Genomic DNA, 19,854 nt, shown 5'->3' on the forward strand with positions numbered 1-19,854 from the left:
TGTTGCTAAAAAGCAACGCTGGGTGTTAGAGGGTTAATAAGTGGCTAAAGGAGGACATTCAGTAGGAAGAGGATCAGTAACAATAAGTATATTTGAACTGGGTATACGCCCCACCCTGACGAGCACTACAGGAATGTAAGTTGAGGCATTACATTTAGTTCAGTTCCACAGATAGATAGAAAATAGCCAATCTACAAAGGTTGTAGATTCCCTATAATCAAGTGGAGATCCCCCTGGGGAGTTTTTGGGTCCAATGGCTTTTCTTTTCACTGGCTTCTCAGCCCACTGATCACGGATGTTTTAACTGATATCGTGTCCAAAAAAAGTGCGGAACCAATTCCAATTCATTTGATCAAAGTTTTCCCAAAGAATAGAAAATTCCACACATTGCGTGTGAACTTGTAGATCTGCTCTCAATGAAAAGTTCTGAAAACTTTCCGCTTTAACGGCATGTCCAAAATAGGAAGGGCAGGTTGAAAGTGGTTACAAATGGGGACACACAACATCTGCAGAGCTGCAAATTAACCCTCAGCTAACCCCCCAAATAATCACTGTCCCATTGGCATGAAATGTAAAACACATGTTCACAGAGTCGAGATACTTTAGACAAACTGCCTGGTGTTTAGACTGAGGGTCCCGTAACAGAAAGGTCACAGATCCAACAAGCATGCTTCCATCAATACTATCCAGACGTCACTCAAAGGTGTCTGTGAGCGAGATCCTATGCTTATGTGTTGCGTTGGACGACTTTAAAGCGATCTGTACCAAAAGCTTATTTATCACAAAATGTAACTATTCTCCCACAAAATGGGTTAATAGTGAAAATAGCAAATGTACAAGCCCACTGCAACACAACGCACTGTGAACTTGTTTTATAGCTACTATTTTAAAAATGAATATATCCGCACGGCCCACCACAGGCTGAGAATGGCGGGCAGTATAGACCAGTGGTTTCATTCAATTTTACTCTTGAGGTTTGATTTTTAACCTCGATCCATTTGATTTCATTTTACACTCTCAAGAGTTAAATTATTGTTAAAACTTGCATTACTTAATTTATAAGAAGTCTACACAATTAGAGAATGTAGAAGAATTGTTATCCGTTGCCTCTCCTATGCTATACCAACATACATTTGGAAAGAATCTCATCCAACGAAACCCAACATGTTCTCTATTAGTACTGCGACAATGGCCCCCAGAAATTGGCATACCCCTACCGGAGGTAGGTCCAAACACAACATAGTTTTTCCTCATCTCTAAGGCCTCCCATACATGAAATGGATTCTTGTATAAAAATATTTTACTGCAAAAGTGGTGAAATTGTTATTTAAAGTTATACACCTCAAACTAAAAATAAAGCCTGTCTGTCTGGGGGTTGAGGCACTTAAAGTCATGTAGATTCACAATGGAAGCTCTGAGAGGTTCAACACTTGGCATACTTGAAGCCAGAACATACCTCTACATTCTAGAAAAGACTGAATGTCAATATCTGAATGTCAATAGCATTCATATGTCATAGCAACACATATGAGGGCTTGTAGGAAAGGTGAGGTTCTACTGAATCCAGCAATACCAATTATTATGCCACAAAACATATATGGTGTCCCAATCGGGGGGGTACTACAGTATCACATTAGTTTTATTTTTACTTCACTTATCAAGGGTGGGAAAATGTATGAAATGTCTCAAACTTGAGAAATTAGAAATTGTGAACAAATAGATGCCGCTTCAACAATAGTACAGAGAAATATGCAAGCCTTCAGTGGAACTACTAACTATTATTATGTTGCAGCACATGACCTGGATGTTCCCTCATCAAGCTCAAATCTCAATATTTTCCTCATAAATAAAAATAATCAAGTTATTAATTTCAGTTTTTTTAGTTATTTGGTTACAGTCAATTTATACTACAGTATTTGGCTCCACCTATGTGCATCTTATGTGATCTTATATGTGTATCGGAAATCGGGGCCGATCATGCCATTTTTAAATGACCAGGAGCACAAAAATGTGATTGGGACATCCCTAGTATCAATATGATATCCATATCCTGATATTAGACTGGATATTGTCCGTGATTTGGGATATTGTACTAGGAGTTGCATAAAAATATAATTTTCGGATGGGGAAAAAAATCGGTATTGGCAGATAGGCCTACTCAAAATTAAAATGATCGGAATCAGATCGGGAGCAAAAACGTGTGATCGGGACATCCCTATCCATAATGTTGAAAAGCCCAAGGCAGAAGACCTTCAACTCTTACTAAATGTTGCTCAGCAGAGAGATGATGATGTTCATAAAACCGTGGCTCTATATACAGACAATATGCTGCAGTAATGTTGCAAATGTTGAGTGAGAGCATGCCTGCACCAGTCTCATCAAGAAGACTGAATAGGGTTGATACAACATTGTTTAACATACAAAGAGATGTTTCATTTGTGTGAAGGCCAGTACAAGACCAGAACATCTGACAGCCATTATGGCTGGTACTGGTATGTGTACCAGAGACTTAAGGTCCTTCATGCAGCATCAGAAAGGTTGATGAAGTTGTACATCATCTGCTCCTCTCGTACCCAGATCTGTTTGTGTATGATGACAAATATACAATATACAGTATAATACCGGTAATACCGGCCTCAGGGATAGAGTGGCCAATAGAGCGGCTCTCTACTCTCCACTCCACTCAGCTACATATAGCTACTTGATTTTACAAGGTTCATCTCATCTTTTCACATTCCAAAATATGTGAAATTATTTGACCTGTCATTTTATGAAGAAAGCCACATACTGTAGGCAATAAGATGCAGGTGGAGCCAAATACTGTAGTATAACTTGACTGTAACCAAATAACTACAGAAATGAATAACTTGCTGTTATGAGGATAATATTGAGATTTGAGCTTGATGAGGGAACATCCAGGTCATGTGCTGCAACATAATAATAGTTAGTAGTTCCACTGTAGGCTTGCATATTTCTCTGTACTATTGTTGAAGCGGCATCTATTTGTTCACAATTTCTCATTTCTCAAGTTTGAGACATTTCATACATTTTAGGGACTTCTACTAAAGTGATTTTTTTATGTTTCCCCACCCTTGATAAGTGAAGTAAAAATAAAACTAATATACTGTAGTATCCCCCCGATTGGGACACCATATACGTTAGTGGCATAACTCCACGAGTATGCAAGCTACATTTACACAATTGGTATTGCTGGATTCAGTAGAACCTCACCTTTCCTACAAGCCCTCATATGTGTTGCTATGACCATCCATTTCAGAGTCACTACAAAGTAGAGAAGACCTCTACATAGATGTACAATTCCGCCTACTGTAGGTATGTGTTCAAATGACTATATCTCATATTGACATTCAGATAATGCCATTCAGTCTTTTCTAGAATGTAGAGGTATGTTCTGGCTTCAAGTATGCCACGTTTTGAACCTCTCAGAGCTTCCAATATACAGTCTAATATCATGATATGGATATCATATTGATACTAGGGATGTCCCAATCACATTTTTGTGCTCCTGATCTGATCATTTAAAAATGGCATGATCGGCCCCGATTTCTGATACACTTCACATATAAGATCACATAAGATGCACATAGGTGGAGCCAAATACTGTAGTATAAATTGACTGTAACCAAATAACTCAAATAACAGAAATGAATAACTTGATTATTTATATTTATGAGGATAATATTGAGATTTGAGCTTGATGAGGGAACATCCAGGTCATGTGCTGCAACATAATAATAGTTAGTAGTTCCACTGAAGGCTTGCATATTTCTCTGTACTATTGTTGAAGCGGCATCTATTTGTTCACAATTTCTCATTTCTCAAGTTTGAGACATTTCATACATTTTAGGGACTTCTACTAAAGTGATTTTTTTATGTTTCCCCACCCTTGATAAGTGAAGTAAAAATAAAACTAATGTGATACTGTAGTATCCCCCCGATTGGGACACCATATATGTTTTGTGGCATAACTCCACGATTATGCAAGCTACATTTACACAATTGGTATTGCTGGATTCAGTAGAACCTCACCTTTCCTACAAGCCCTCATATGTGTTGCTATGACCATCCATTTCAGAGTCACTACAAAGTAGAGAAGACCTCTACATAGATGTACAATTCCGCCTACTGTAGGTATGTGTTCAAATGACTATATCTCATATTGACATTCAGATAATGCCATTCAGTCTTTTCTAGAATGTAGAGGTATGTCCTGGCTTCAAGTATGCCAAGTGTTGAACCTCTCAGAGCTTCCATTGTGAATCTACATGACTTTAAGTGCCTCAACCCCCAGACAGACAGGCGTTATTTTTAGTTTGAGGTGTATAACTTTAAATAACAATTTAACCACTTTTGCAGTAAAATATTTTCATACAAGAATCCATTTCATGTATGGGAGGCCTTAGAGATGAGGAAAAACTATGTTGTGTTTGGTCCTACCTCCGGTAGGGGTATCTCAAAAACTAAAGCACTTTTTGACTGTTCGTTGCAGGACTATATCGTTTTGGGTCTGAGGGGCTAAATGTCATCAAAATGGTGGTCCGTCCCGTGGCTCAAATACCAAATACATAGTGGTCCTTGATATGAAAAAGGATGGAAAACCACTTAGCATAGACAGACGTTCAGGCACCTACATTGTCCATGATGGATATGTCGCAGCCCGGCTGGTCCAGCAGCAGCGACACGATCTCGGCGCGGCCGTGCTCGCTGGCGCACATGAGGGCCGTGGAGCCCTCGTCGTCCTGGACGTTCACGTCCGCTCCGCAGTCCAGCAGCGCGCGCACCATCTCCTGGCGGCCGTGGCTAACGGCTAGCATCAGCGCCGTCTGGCCCGCCTGCACAGGAACACAGGATAGATAGATGATATATACCTTGTATGGATCCTGTGACGCCAGAGACAGCACCGCAGTAAGATGGTTCATCATCAAACCAGGAAGTTACGCAGGAAAGCCTACTGAGTGGCAAAAAACTACTTTCTGCACCTTGACAGCCCAGACATCCACACAGAAAAGTCCTGTCTGAATGCATTAAACAACGTTAAACAATGTTAAACTCACTTTGCCTGTTGCTTTGCCACTCGATGTGCCACTCCATGTGCCATTCCCTTTAAGCATGCGCACACCCTCTATACAGAAGGTACAGAAGAATAACGTCACACAAAATGACACCCTCTAAGAAATATGAATACAGAGGAATAAAAACCTTTCTTTTTTACTAAAGTTTATGCCATACAGTACATCAGTGTGAGGTCCGGGGAACACCCAGGGGTCCTTGAGGGGGCTTCTAGGGTTCCCCAAGCTTAATGTAAATGTATAGCATCAACATCAGTTAACTACTGTACTTTAACTTTGTTATAGATCGTTTTGATTTCCCTTCCATCTTGTTTCCACCGATAGGCCAAAATAGGGCAGCAAGGACGGCAAGTTGAAAATGCTTAAGTTAGACTAGTGTGTTCATTTTCACATAACTGCCAAACTACTTAACTTCCCAAAACACGTCTTAACGCCACAGTTGCAAATCTGCACGGTCCGTTGTTGTTCTCTGCCATGGCAACAATAAAAAGCAACAGATAATTGGATTGAGAGAGTCAGCGATGCAGCCCCAGAGGCAATGCAAATCACAGTCCTGTGACCTGGCGCTCCACACGGCTGTCAGGCGCCCGGACCAAACACACAGGGCCACTCCACACGGCTGTCAGGCGCCCGGACCAAACACACAGGGCCACTCCACACGGCTGTCAGGCGCCCGGACCAAACACACAGGACTACACAACGCCATGCACTCCACACGGCTGTCAGGCGCCCGGACCAAACACACAGGACTACACAACGCCATTAGAGAGATACAAAGACACGGATAAAAAGGTCATAAGATTCCTGCACGCGCACATTCCTATTTCCTATATAGAATCTAATAATAATAATATTATTATTATATAGAATCTATGGGGAAATCGATATAGTGCAAGCAGGGCCAGAGCAAAACTTTTTAGTGTCTATACTGCCTAGTGTCTTAATTGCCCAGGGACATACACCTGGGGTGAGACGCGAACCAGGGACACTATTTCTCAGCTAAGGCCCCACCATCGTTTTTTTATTTATAAAATAATTGCATAAAATGCAAAACAAACGAATGTATGAATTTCATTAATTAAAAAATTACAAATAAGTGAAAATCAGGGAGACTATTTCCCTGGTGGCCTCTCTCAGCTATGGCCACCATAGCGCGTCAGCAAAGATAATCTACTGATTCATTGAGTCATTCAAGAAGCTCTTCTTTCTAGGCTTTTGAAAGACGTCAAAGTCAAAGTCAAAGTCATACGATTTGTCACACACGTTACCGCAGTGAAATTTGTTCTCCGCATTTGACCCATCTCTCTTGGAGCGGTGAGCCGCAGGCAAGGAGCGCTGAGCTGCAGCCGTGCCGCGCTCGGGAATCATTGGATTAGTAGATTTGACCCCCCCAATCCAACCCTTTGATGCTGAGTGCCAAGCAGGGAGGCATTGGGTCCCATTTTTACAGTCTTTGGTATGTGTGACCCGGCCGGGGATGGAACCCCCGACCTCCCAGTCTCAGGGCGGACACTCTAACCACAAGGCCTCTGCAGGTCCGCGAAGAGCAACGTCTTCTTGCACACACATCTCCGAAATGTGCCACAACTGCCATCTGCCGCCATCTGACACTCAAGGGTTGGGCCTGGAGTGTCAGGTACCGCGGCTCAAGGCAGACATGGGATAGAGAAAGCAAGGGAGAAAAGCATACTCGTTTGGAACTCCGAGGGGTTTTGTGCCCCCCAGAGCTTTGTGTGCCCCAGGCCTACAGCCCAGCGAGCCCATGCCGCCCGTTAATCCAGGCCTGAGTATTCACAATATCTGCCTTTTATGAAGAAAAAAGGCACTGCCTAGTAGAGAGAGTGCTGAAAATGAAAATAGCAAGGGTTGTGTAATGTGAATTTTTCTTTACATAACATCATCAGCTCAGACTAGCGGCGCTGCTGTTTGTCTGAATGCTCGTCTGTATTCTAGCCAAATATCCTATAAACAAGTATCCTGCACTCGCTTTTATTTTTAGTGATAGAAGCAGGAGGGATGCTGGTGTGGGGTGTATGACAGCGGAGCACAGAGAGGAAATACGTTCATGATCCAGACCGTCAGACCAAAGTAACTCTGCAGTTGTCATTGGTTCGTGATCAGTCGATTAAAGCGGTCTGTACCAAAAAAGCTTATTTATCACAAAATGTAACTATTCTCCCACTTTTGAACTTGGACTAGATTAACCCTGACCCTGATTAAGTCCTGACCTCAAAATTTAAAAAGCATCTTCTAAATCCTCCAGTTTTCTGAAATAAATATTTTCACGATCTTTCAAAAATAGCAGACCTACAAGCTCGTAGCGCACATGAGCTTGTAGATCTGCTATTTTTCAATAGCTAAAGCATACCATAATGCTAACACCAAAAGGGGTTCCCACCCAAAATGGGTTAAAGCGGTCTGTACCAAAAGCTTATTTATCACAAAATTGAACTATTCTCCCACTTTTGAACTTGGACTAGATTAAGAACAGAATTCTTAGACAGTACATAATTCTCTCTTTGGATTATATTGAAGTTAATCACTTATTGTGGACCTCCTGGAACCCCCCGGGGGTCTCCCTGGATCACCCAGATATCCCACTTTGAGAAGCAGCATTCCTCACTGAGCACACCCGGAGGTACATTCATTCTGACTGGGCCGAGTTCAGTCTCTGGGGAGTCATGTACTCAAGAACAAGCCAACAGGAGTCATTACCAGAACGGAATACAATGTAAATCATGGATAAATAATGTAAGTGGAAATTGTTAGAGCTCCAGGATAATTTTTCATGGGGGGGGGGGGGGGGGGAAACAAATTCACATTTACACTGAACATTGTACCGTTTCTCCAAAAGATAGCAAATCTACAAGCTCACAACGCGCCACAGTGCGTCGCGAGCTCGTAGATATGCTATTTTTGGCAAAGACATTTGGAGTAGAGATGGAAAAAACAGTTTTTTTTACTAAGAATAGGTTAAGTGGTTAAAGAGGTTAAGACCTGTGGAACGCCTCGGTGTCACCTTAGCTTTTAACCACTTTAACCATTATTTAAAACTTTAGCTGGCACCGAGTGCCGCGCTATGAGCTTGTAGATCTGCTATTTGGGGAAAAAATCTTGAAAACCTGTGCAAATCTTTGAATATATATTATTTCGCAAAGGAATCTTTTTAACTTGGGGGGTCCCTGAAACAGCAATATGGTCAGTTGGGCGTCCGCGGCCAAATACCGATAACTCTGGGGGTCCTTGACATGAAATAGTTTGAGAACCACCGACATAGAAACATAGGTTTCCGGTTAATAATTTAGTCAGACAACGCGACCAACGCAGCGTCGTAAAAATGGCTGACAACAAACGTCAGCGTGTGGAAAAATGCCCACAGTGGCTGTCGATATGCCACTACAGAACCAAAGCCCTGTGATGTGACGAGCGGGGTTGACGTTGAGGTGTACCGCGTGCGTGCGTGCGTACCGTGTTGGCCCATAGCACTTACCCTACCCCCTTAGATAGCATTTCTGTAGACTTAGATAGCATTTGATACAGACTTAGACTTAGATAGCATCTGATACAGACTTATAGCATGTTATGTAGACGGCACTATAATTGCATTGTATATAGTCATAGCACGCCATAGTACATATGTATAGCATAGTAGTATATATATAGTTTATATGTATAGTCTCATAATATAGATATTCCACTGTTACTTTCTTAGCTTACGCATGTTTTATGATAAATGCTTTTGTGATGTATTCCCATGCTTTTGTTCTTGATTATTGTAAATCGCTCTGGATTAAGAGCGTCTGCTAAATGCCTAAATTGTAATGTAAATTGTAATTGTGCTACTACTCGCCTGGCTGGCCTTGGCGTTGACGTTGCCCTGGCTGAAGAGCTTCTTCACCACGGCCATGTCGTCGTCCTCCTTCACCGCCGAGAGCGCCGCCAGCATGATGGCCGTGTAGCCGGCCTTGTTCTGCTTGTCCACGCAGCACACGCCTGCGGGGAGCGAGGAGGGACACGGGGTCAAAGGTGAAAGGGAAGTGCTTTACCTTCCTGCGTCCGTCGTGTTGTTGTTTGAGGAAAACAGAGGGGGGTTAAGAGAAGAGGGCACACTTTGGGCTGGGCGAGTATGTGAGAGCAAGAGTGTCTGTTTTGGTTTGTCTGTTTCTATTTGTATCCGTTTGTCAAATACCATGTTGCATATTTTTGAGGGGCGCTACCCCCTTCCTAAATATTGTTTTTAGTTCAATGTTTGTTTTAAAAACGCCATTTTTCGCCTCTACCATTTCTCCTTGGACATAACATAACATAACATAACATTTAAGGTTTTTATACAGGGCTTGACTAGATACAATTATTCACATAATGCGGTCGAGCACTCACTATACGACTACAGACATGACTTACATTTACTCCCACATACCTGTGATGTCCTCCTATACACTCCTGAGCAAATGTGTTCAAAGGCAACATGTTGATTTAAGATAACAGTTTAGTGGAATTTAATTTGCCTGGCCAGGAGCCAGCAGAATTAAAGTGTAGTGTGAGTTATTCACTGACATGTGTACAAAACCTGGCCTAATGACTTCCACAGCACGGGGGAATGCATGGAATGCAGATAGGACATATAATGGTTGGTCAATCACTTCTATGACTGTAAGGACAGCTTTATAGTTACAGTATAGCAAGGAGACATTTGTGATTGACGGTTCATGGGTTCATGGGTGGTGTAGAGAGGTCATTCTGCCCAGCCCTAACCACTGGTTCATGGGTGGTGTAAAGAGGTCATTCTGCCCAGCCCTAACCACTGGTTTCTGGGTGGTGTAAAGAGGTCATTCTGCCCAGCCCTAACCACTGGTTCATGGGTGGTGTAAAGAGGTCATTCTGCCCAGCCCTAACCACTGGTTTCTGGGTGGTGTAAAGAGGTCATTCTGCCCAGCCCTAACCACTGGTTCATGGGTGGTGTAAAGAGGTCATTCTGCCCAGCCCTAACCACTGGTTTCTGGGTGGTGTAAAGAGGTCATTCTGCCCAGCCCTAACCACTGGTTTCTGGGTGGAGTAAAGAGGTCATTCTGCCCAGCCCTAACCACTGGTTCATGGGTTTCTGGGTGGTGTAAAGAGGTCATTCTGCCCAGCCCTAACCACTGGTTTCTGGGTGGTGTAAAGAGGTCATTCTGCCCAGCCCTAACCACTGGTTTCTGGGTGGTGTAAAGAGGTCATTCTGCCCAGCCCTAACCACTGGTTTCTGGGTGGTGTAAAGAGGTCATTCTGCCCAGCCCTAACCACGTGTTTCTGGGTGGTGTAAAGAGGTCATTCTGCCCAGCCCTAACCACTGGTTTCTGGGTGGTGTAAAGAGGTCATTCTGCCCAGCCCTAACCACTGGTTTCTGGGTGGTGTAAAGAGGTCATTCTGCCCAGCCCTAACCACTGGTTTCTGGGTGGTGTAAAGAGGTCATTCTGCCCAGCCCTAACCACTGGTTTCTGGGTGGTGTAAAGAGGTCATTCTGCCCAGCCCTAACCACTGGTTTCTGGGTGGTGTAAAGAGGTCATTCTGCCCAGCCCTAACCACTGGTTTCTGGGTGGTGTAAAGAGGTCATTCTGCCCAGCCCTAACCACTGGTTTCTGGGTGGTGTAAAGAGGTCATTCTGCCCAGCCCTAACCACTGGTGTAATAATCTCTCAAGAACTGAATTCGAGCTATAGCACTACTGAACACAGCAGGGCATTCAGAATGTACTGAACACAGCAGGGCATTCAGAACGTACTGAGCACAGCAGGGCATTCAGAACGTACTGAACACAGCAGGGCATTCAGAACGTACTGAACACAGCAGGGCATTCAGAATGTACTGAACACAGCAGGGCATTCAGAATGTACTGAACACAGCAGGGCATTCAGAACGTACTGAACACAGCAGGGCATTCAGAACGTACTGAACACAGCAGGGCATTCAGAACGTACTGAACACAGCAGGGCATTCAGAATGTACTGAACACAGCAGGGCATTCAGAACGTACTGAACACAGCAGGGCATTCAGAACGTACTGAACACAGCAGGGCATTCAGAACGTACTGAACACAGCAGGGCATTCAGAACGTACTGAGCACAGCAGGGCATTCAGAACGTACTGAACACAGCAGGGCATTCAGAATGTACTGAACACAGCAGGGCATTCAGAACGTACTGAACACAGCAGGGCATTCAGAACGTACTGAACACAGCAGGGCATTCAGAATGTACTGAACACAGCAGGGCATTCAGAACGTACTGAACACAGCAGGGCATTCAGGACGTACTGAACACAGCAGGGCATTCAGAATGTACTGAACACAGCAGGGGCATTCAGAATGTACTGAACACAGCAGGGGCATTCAGAATGTACTGAACACAGCAGGGGCATTCAGAATGTACTGAACACAGCAGGGCATTCAGAATGTACTGAACACAGCAGGGCATTCAGAATGTACTGAACACAGCAGGGCATTCAGAACGTACTGAACACAGCAGGGCATTCAGAACGTACTGAACACAGCAGGGCATTCAGAACGTACTGAACACAGCAGGGCATTCAGAATGTACTGAACACAGCAGGGCATTCAGAACGTACTGAACACAGCAGGGCATTCAGAACGTACTGAGCACAGCAGGGGCATTCAGAACGTACTGAACACAGCAGGGCATTCAGAATGTACTGAACACAGCAGGGCATTCAGAACGTACTGAACACAGCAGGGCATTCAGAACGTACTGAACACAGCAGGGCATTCAGAACGTACTGAGCACAGCAGGGCATTCAGAACGTACTGAACACAGCAGGGCATTCAGAACGTACTGAGCACAGCAGGGCATTCAGAACGTACTGAACACAGCAGGGCATTCAGAACGTACTGAACACAGCAGGGCATTCAGAATGTACTGAACACAGCAGGGCATTCAGAACGTACTGAACACAGCAGGGCATTCAGAACGTACTGAACACAGCAGGGCATTCAGAACGTACTGAGCACAGCAGGGCATTCAGAACGTACTGAACACAGCAGGGCATTCAGAACGTACTGAACACAGCAGGGCATTCAGAACGTACTGAACACAGCAGGGTATTCAGAACGTACTGAACACAGCAGGGCATTCAGAACGTACTGAACACAGCAGGGCATTCAGAACGTACTGAACACAGCAGGGTATTCAGAACGTACTGAACACAGCAGGGCATTCAGAACGTACTGAACACAGCAGGGTATTCAGAACGTACTGAACACAGCAGGGTATTCAGAACGTACTGAACACAGCAGGGTATTCAGAACGTACTGAACACAGCAGGGCATTCAGAACGTACTGAACACAGCAGGGCATTCAGAATGTACTGAACACAGCAGGGCATTCAGAATGTACTGAACACAGCAGGGCATTCAGAACGTACTGAACACAGCAGGGCATTCAGAACGTACTGAACACAGCAGGGCATTCAGAATGTACTGAACACAGCAGGGCATTCAGAACGTACTGAACACAGCAGGGCATTCAGAATGTACTGAACACAGCAGGGCATTCAGAACGTACTGAACACAGCAGGGCATTCAGAACGTACTGAACACAGCAGGGGCATTCAGAACGTACTGAACACAGCAGGGCATTCAGAATGTACTGAGCACAGCAGGGCATTCAGAACGTACTGAACACAGCAGGGCATTCAGAATGTACTGAACACAGCAGGGCATTCAGAATGTACTGAACACAGCAGGGCATTCAGAACGTACTGAACACAGCAGGGCATTCAGACGTACTGAACACAGCAGGGCATTCAGAACGTACTGAGCACAGCAGGGCATTCAGAATGTACTGAACACAGCAGGGCATTCAGAATGTACTGAACACAGCAGGGCATTCAGAACGTACTGAACACAGCAGGGCATTCAGAACGTACTGAACACAGCAGGGGCATTCAGAACGTACTGAACACAGCAGGGCATTCAGAACGTACTGAACACAGCAGGGCATTCAGAACGTACTGAACACAGCAGGGCATTCAGAACGTACTGAACACAGCAGGGCATTCAGAACGTACTGAACACAGCAGGGCATTCAGAATGTACTGAACACAGCAGGGCATTCAGAACGTACTGAACACAGCAGGGCATTCAGAACGTACTGAACACAGCAGGGCATTCAGAATGTACTGAACACAGCAGGGCATTCAGAACGTACTGAACACAGCAGGGCATTCAGAATGTACTGAACACAGCAGGGCATTCAGAATGTACTGAGCACAGCATGGCATTCAGAACGTACTGAACACAGCAGGGCATTCAGAACGTACTGAACACAGCAGGGCATTCAGAACGTACTGAGCACAGCAGGGCATTCAGAACGTACTGAACACAGCAGGGCATTCAGAACGTACTGAACACAGCAGGGCATTCAGAACGTACTGAACACAGCATGGCATTCAGAACGTACTGAACACAGCAGGGCATTCAGAATGTACTGAACACAGCAGGGCATTCAGAATGTACTGAACACAGCAGGGCATTCAGAATGTACTGAACACAGCAGGGCATTCAGAATGTACTGAGCACAGCAGGGCATTCAGAACGTACTGAACACAGCAGGGCATTCAGAATGTACTGAGCACAGCAGGGCTTTCAGAATGTACTGAACACAGCAGGGCATTCAGAACGTACTGAACACAGCAGGGCATTCAGAACGTACTGAACACAGCAGGGCATTCAGAATGTACTGAACACAGCAGGGGCATTCAGAACGTACTGAACACAGCAGGGCATTCAGAATGTACTGAACACAGCAGGGGCATTCAGAACGTACTGAACACAGCAGGGCATTCAGAATGTACTGAACACAGCAGGGGCATTCAGAACGTACTGAACACAGCAGGGCATTCAGAACGTACTGAACACAGCAGGGCATTCAGAACGTACTGAACACAGCAGGGCATTCAGAACGTACTGAACACAGCAGGGCATTCAGAATGTACTGAACACAGCAGGGCATTCAGAACGTACTGAACACAGCAGGGCATTCAGAATGTACTGAACACAGCAGGGGCATTCAGAACGTACTGAGCACAGCAGGGCATTCAGAATGTACTGAGCACAGCAGGGCATTCAGAACGTACTGAACACAGCAGGGCATTCAGAACGTACTGAACACAGCAGGGCATTCAGAACGTACTGAGCACAGCAGGGCATTCAGAATGTACTGAACACAGCAGGGCATTCAGAACGTACTGAACACAGCAGGGCATTCAGAATGTACTGAACACAGCAGGGCATTCAGAACGTACTGAACACAGCAGGGCATTCAGAACGTACTGAACACAGCAGGGCATTCAGAATGTACTGAACACAGCAGGGCATTCAGAACGTACTGAGCACAGCAGGGCATTCAGAACGTACTGAACACAGCAGGGCATTCAGAACGTACTGAACACAGCAGGGCATTCAGAACGTACTGAACACAGCAGGGCATTCAGAACGTACTGAACACAGCAGGGCATTCAGAACGTACTGAGCACAGCAGGGCATTCAGAACGTACTGAACACAGCAGGGCATTCAGAATGTACTGAGCACAGCAGGGCATTCAGAACGTACTGAACACAGCAGGGCATTCAGAATGTACTGAGCACAGCAGGGCATTCAGAATGTACTGAACACAGCAGGGCATTCAGAATGTACTGAACACAGCAGGGCATTCAGAATGTACTGAGCACAGCAGGGCATTCAGAATGTACTGAACACAGCAGGGCATTCAGAATGTACTGAACACAGCAGGGCATTCAGAACGTACTGAACACAGCAGGGCATTCAGAATGTACTGAACACAGCAGGGGCATTCAGAACGTACTGAACACAGCAGGGCATTCAGAACGTACTGAACACAGCAGGGCATTCAGAACGTACTGAACACAGCAGGGCATTCAGAATGTACTGAACACAGCAGGGCATTCAGAACGTACTGAACACAGCAGGGCATTCAGAATGTACTGAACACAGCAGGGCATTCAGAACGTACTGAACACAGCAGGGCATTCAGAACGTACTGAACACAGCAGGGCATTCAGAATGTACTGAACACAGCAGGGCATTCAGAACGTACTGAACACAGCAGGGCATTCAGAACATACTGAACACAGCAGGGCATTCAGAACGTACTGAACACAGCAGGGCATTCAGAACGTACTGAACACAGCAGGGCATTCAGAACGTACTGAGCACAGCAGGGCATTCAGAACGTACTGAACACAGCAGGGCATTCAGAATGTACTGAACACAGCAGGGCATTCAGAACGTACTGAACACAGCAGGGCATTCAGAACGTACTGAACACAGCAGGGCATTCAGAACGTACTGAACACAGCAGGGCATTCAGAACGTACTGAACACAGCAGGGCATTCAGAACGTACTGAACACAGCAGGGCATTCAGAACTGTACTGAACACAGCAGGGCATTCAGAACGTACTGAACACAGCAGGGCATTCAGAACGTACTGAACACAGCAGGGCATTCAGAATGTACTGAACACAGCAGGGCATTCAGAACGTACTGAACACAGCAGGGCATTCAGAACGTACTGAACACAGCAGGGCATTCAGAACGTACTGAACACAGCAGGGCATTCAGAACGTACTGAACACAGCAGGGCATTCAGAACGTACTGAACACAGCAGGGCATTCAGAACGTACTGAACACAGCAGGGCATTCAGAATGTACTGAACACAGCAGGGCATTCAGAACGTACTGAACACAGCAGGGCATTCAGAACGTACTGAACACAGCAGGGCATTCAGAATGTACTGAACACAGCAGGGCATTCAGAACGTACTGAACACAGCAGGGCATTCAGAACGTACTGAACACAGCAGGGCATTCAGAACGTACTGAACACAGCAGGGCATTCAGAATGTACTGAACACAGCAGGGCATTCAGAACGTACTGAACACAGCAGGGCATTCAGAACGTACTGAGCACAGCAGGGCATTCAGAACGTACTGAACACAGCAGGGCATTCAGAACGTACTGAACACAGCAGGGCATTCAGAACGTACTGAACACAGCAGGGCATTCAGAACGTACTGAACACAGCAGGGCATTCAGAACGTACTGAACACAGCAGGGCATTCAGAATGTACTGAACACAGCAGGGCATTCAGAACGTACTGAACACAGCAGGGCATTCAGAACGTACTGAACACAGCAGGGCATTCAGAACGTACTGAACACAGCAGGGCATTCAGAACGTACTGAACACAGCAGGGCATTCAGAATGTACTGAACACAGCAGGGCATTCAGAACGTACTGAACACAGCAGGGCATTCAGAACGTACTGAACACAGCAGGGCATTCAGAACGTACTGAACACAGCAGGGCATTCAGAACGTACTGAACACAGCAGGGCATTCAGAACGTACTGAACACAGCAGGGCATTCAGAACGTACTGAACACAGCAGGGCATTCAGAACGTACTGAACACAGCAGGGCATTCAGAACGTACTGAACACAGCAGGGCATTCAGAATGTACTGAGCACAGCAGGGCATTCAGAACGTACTGAACACAGCAGGGCATTCAGAACGTACTGAACACAGCAGGGCATTCAGAACGTACTGAACACAGCAGGGCATTCAGAACGTACTGAACACAGCAGGGCATTCAGAATGTACTGAACACAGCAGGGCATTCAGAACGTACTGAACACAGCAGGGCATTCAGAACGTACTGAACACAGCAGGGCATTCAGAACGTACTGAACACAGCAGGGCATTCAGAACGTACTGAACACAGCAGGGCATTCAGAACGTACTGAACACAGCAGGGCATTCAGAAAACGTACTGAACACAGCAGGGCATTCAGAACGTACTGAACACAGCAGGGCATTCAGAACGTACTGAACACAGCAGGGCATTCAGAACGTACTGAACACAGCAGGGCATCAGAACGTACTGAACACAGCAGGGCATTCAGAACGTACTGAACACAGCAGGGCATTCAGAACGTACTGAACACAGCAGGGCATTCAGAACGTACTGAACACAGCATGGCATTCAGAACGTACTGAACACAGCATGGCATTCAGAACGTACTGAACACAGCAGGGCATTCAGAACGTACTGAACACAGCAGGGCATTCAGAACGTACTGAACACAGCAGGGCATTCAGAACGTACTGAGCACAGCAGGGCATTCAGAACGTACTGAACACAGCAGGGCATTCAGAATGTACTGAACACAGCAGGGCATTCAGAATGTACTGAACACAGCAGGGCATTCAGAACGTACTGAACACAGCAGGGCATTCAGAACGTACTGAACACAGCAGGGCATTCAGAACGTACTGAACACAGCAGGGCATTCAGAATGTACTGAACACAGCAGGGCATTCAGAATGTACTGAACACAGCAGGGCATTCAGAACGTACTGAGCACAGCAGGGCATTCAGAATGTACTGAACACAGCAGGGCATTCAGAATGTACTGAACACAGCAGGGCATTCAGAACGTACTGAACACAGCAGGGCATTCAGAACGTACTGAACACAGCAGGGCATTCAGAACGTACTGAACACAGCAGGGCATTCAGAACGTACTGAGCACAGCAGGGCATTCAGAACGTACTGAACACAGCAGGGCATTCAGAATGTACTGAACACAGCAGGGCATTCAGAACGTACTGAGCACAGCAGGGCATTCAGAACGTACTGAACACAGCAGGGCATTCAGAACGTACTAAACACAGCAGGGCATTCAGAACGTACTGAACACAGCAGGGCATTCAGAACGTACTGAGCACAGCAGGGCATTCAGAATGTACTGAACACAGCAGGGCATTCAGAACGTACTGAACACAGCAGGGCATTCAGAACGTACTGAACACAGCAGGGCATTCAGAACGTACTGAACACAGCAGGGCATTCAGAACGTACTGAACACAGCAGGGCATTCAGAATGTACTGAGCACAGCAGGGCATTCAGAACGTACTGAACACAGCAGGGCATTCAGAACGTACTGAACACAGCAGGGCATTCAGAACGTACTGAACACAGCAGGGCATTCAGAACGTACTGAACACAGCAGGGCATTCAGAACGTACTGAACACAGCAGGGCATTCAGAACGTACTAAACACAGCAGGGCATTCAGAATGTACTGAACACAGCAGGGCATTCAGAACGTACTGAACACAGCAGGGCATTCAGAACGTACTGAACACAGCAGGACATTCAGAACGTACTGAGCACAGCAGGGCATTCAGAATGTACTGAACACAGCAGGGCATTCAGAACGTACTGAACACAGCAGGGCATTCAGAATGTACTGAACACAGCAGGGCATTCAGAACGTACTGAACACAGCAGGGCATTCAGAATGTACTGAGCACAGCAGGGCATTCAGAATGTACTGAACACAGCAGGGCATTCAGAACGTACTGAACACAGCAGGGCATTCAGAACGTACTGAACACAGCAGGGCATTCAGAATGTACTGAGCACAGCAGGGCATTCAGAACGTACTGAACACAGCAGGGCATTCAGAATGTACTGAGCACAGCAGGGCATTCAGAACGTACTGAACACAGCAGGGCATTCAGAACGTACTGAACACAGCAGGGCATTCAGAACGTACTGAACACAGCAGGGCATTCAGAATGTACTGAACACAGCAGGGCATTCAGAACGTACTGAACACAGCAGGGCATTCAGAACGTACTGAACACAGCAGGGCATTCAGAATGTACTGAACACAGCAGGGCATTCAGAATGCACTGAACACAGCAGGGCATTCAGAATGCACTGAACACAGCAGGGCATTCAGAACGTACTGAACACAGCAGGGCATTCAGAACGTACTGAACACAGCAGGGCATTCAGAACGTACTGAACACAGCAGGGCATTCAGAACGTACTGAACACAGCAGGGCATTCAGAACGTACTGAACACAGCAGGGGCATTCAGAACGTACTGAACACAGCAGGGCATTCAGAATGTACTGAACACAGCAGGGCATTCAGAATGTACTGAACACAGCAGGGCATTCAGAACGTACTGAACACAGCAGGGCATTCAGAACGTACTGAACACAGCAGGGCATTCAGAACGTACTGAACACAGCAGGGCATTCAGAATGTACTGAGCACAGCAGGGCATTCAGAACGTACTGAACACAGCAGGGCATTCAGAACGTACTGAACACAGCAGGGCATTCAGAACGTACTGAACACAGCAGGGCATTCAGAACGTACTGAACACAGCAGGGCATTCAGAACGTACTGAACACAGCAGGGCATTCAGAACGTACTGAGCACAGCAGGGGCATTCAGAACGTACTGAACACAGCAGGGCATTCAGAACGTACTGAACACAGCAGGGCATTCAGAATGTACTGAACACAGCAGGGCATTCAGAACGTACTGAACACAGCAGGGCATTCAGAACGTACTGAACACAGCAGGGGCATTCAGAACGTACTGAACACAGCAGGGCATTCAGAACGTACTGAACACAGCAGGGCATTCAGAATGTACTGAACACAGCAGGGCATTCAGAACGTACTGAACACAGCAGGGCATTCAGAACGTACTGAACACAGCAGGGCATTCAGAACGTACTGAACACAGCAGGGCATTCAGAACGTACTGAACACAGCAGGGCATTCAGAACGTACTGAACACAGCAGGGCATTCAGAACGTACTGAACACAGCAGGGCATTCAGAACGTACTGAGCACAGCAGGGCATTCAGAATGTACT

The 19,854-nt window shown here is 45.9% G+C and overlaps 1 protein-coding gene across 1 annotated transcript in view; it reads right to left on the bottom strand.

Moving 5' to 3' along the window:
- The window catches only part of kank3 (KN motif and ankyrin repeat domains 3), a gene marked incomplete at its 5' end in the record, with an annotated part of 45,693 nt that overhangs the window by 13,353 nt on the left and 12,486 nt on the right, over window positions 1–19,854 (bottom strand). Inside the window, 2 exons of the mRNA XM_083768034.1 lie at window positions 4,653–4,853; window positions 8,941–9,083. Of these exons, the coding sequence (XP_083624160.1) occupies window positions 4,653–4,853; window positions 8,941–9,083 (344 nt within the window). The remainder of the gene's footprint in view (window positions 1–4,652; window positions 4,854–8,940; window positions 9,084–19,854) is intronic.

Source organism: Protomyctophum parallelum, assembly GCF_964188405.1.
Source record: "Protomyctophum parallelum genome assembly, chromosome: 6".
Taxonomy (NCBI): domain Eukaryota; kingdom Metazoa; phylum Chordata; class Actinopteri; order Myctophiformes; family Myctophidae; genus Protomyctophum; species Protomyctophum parallelum.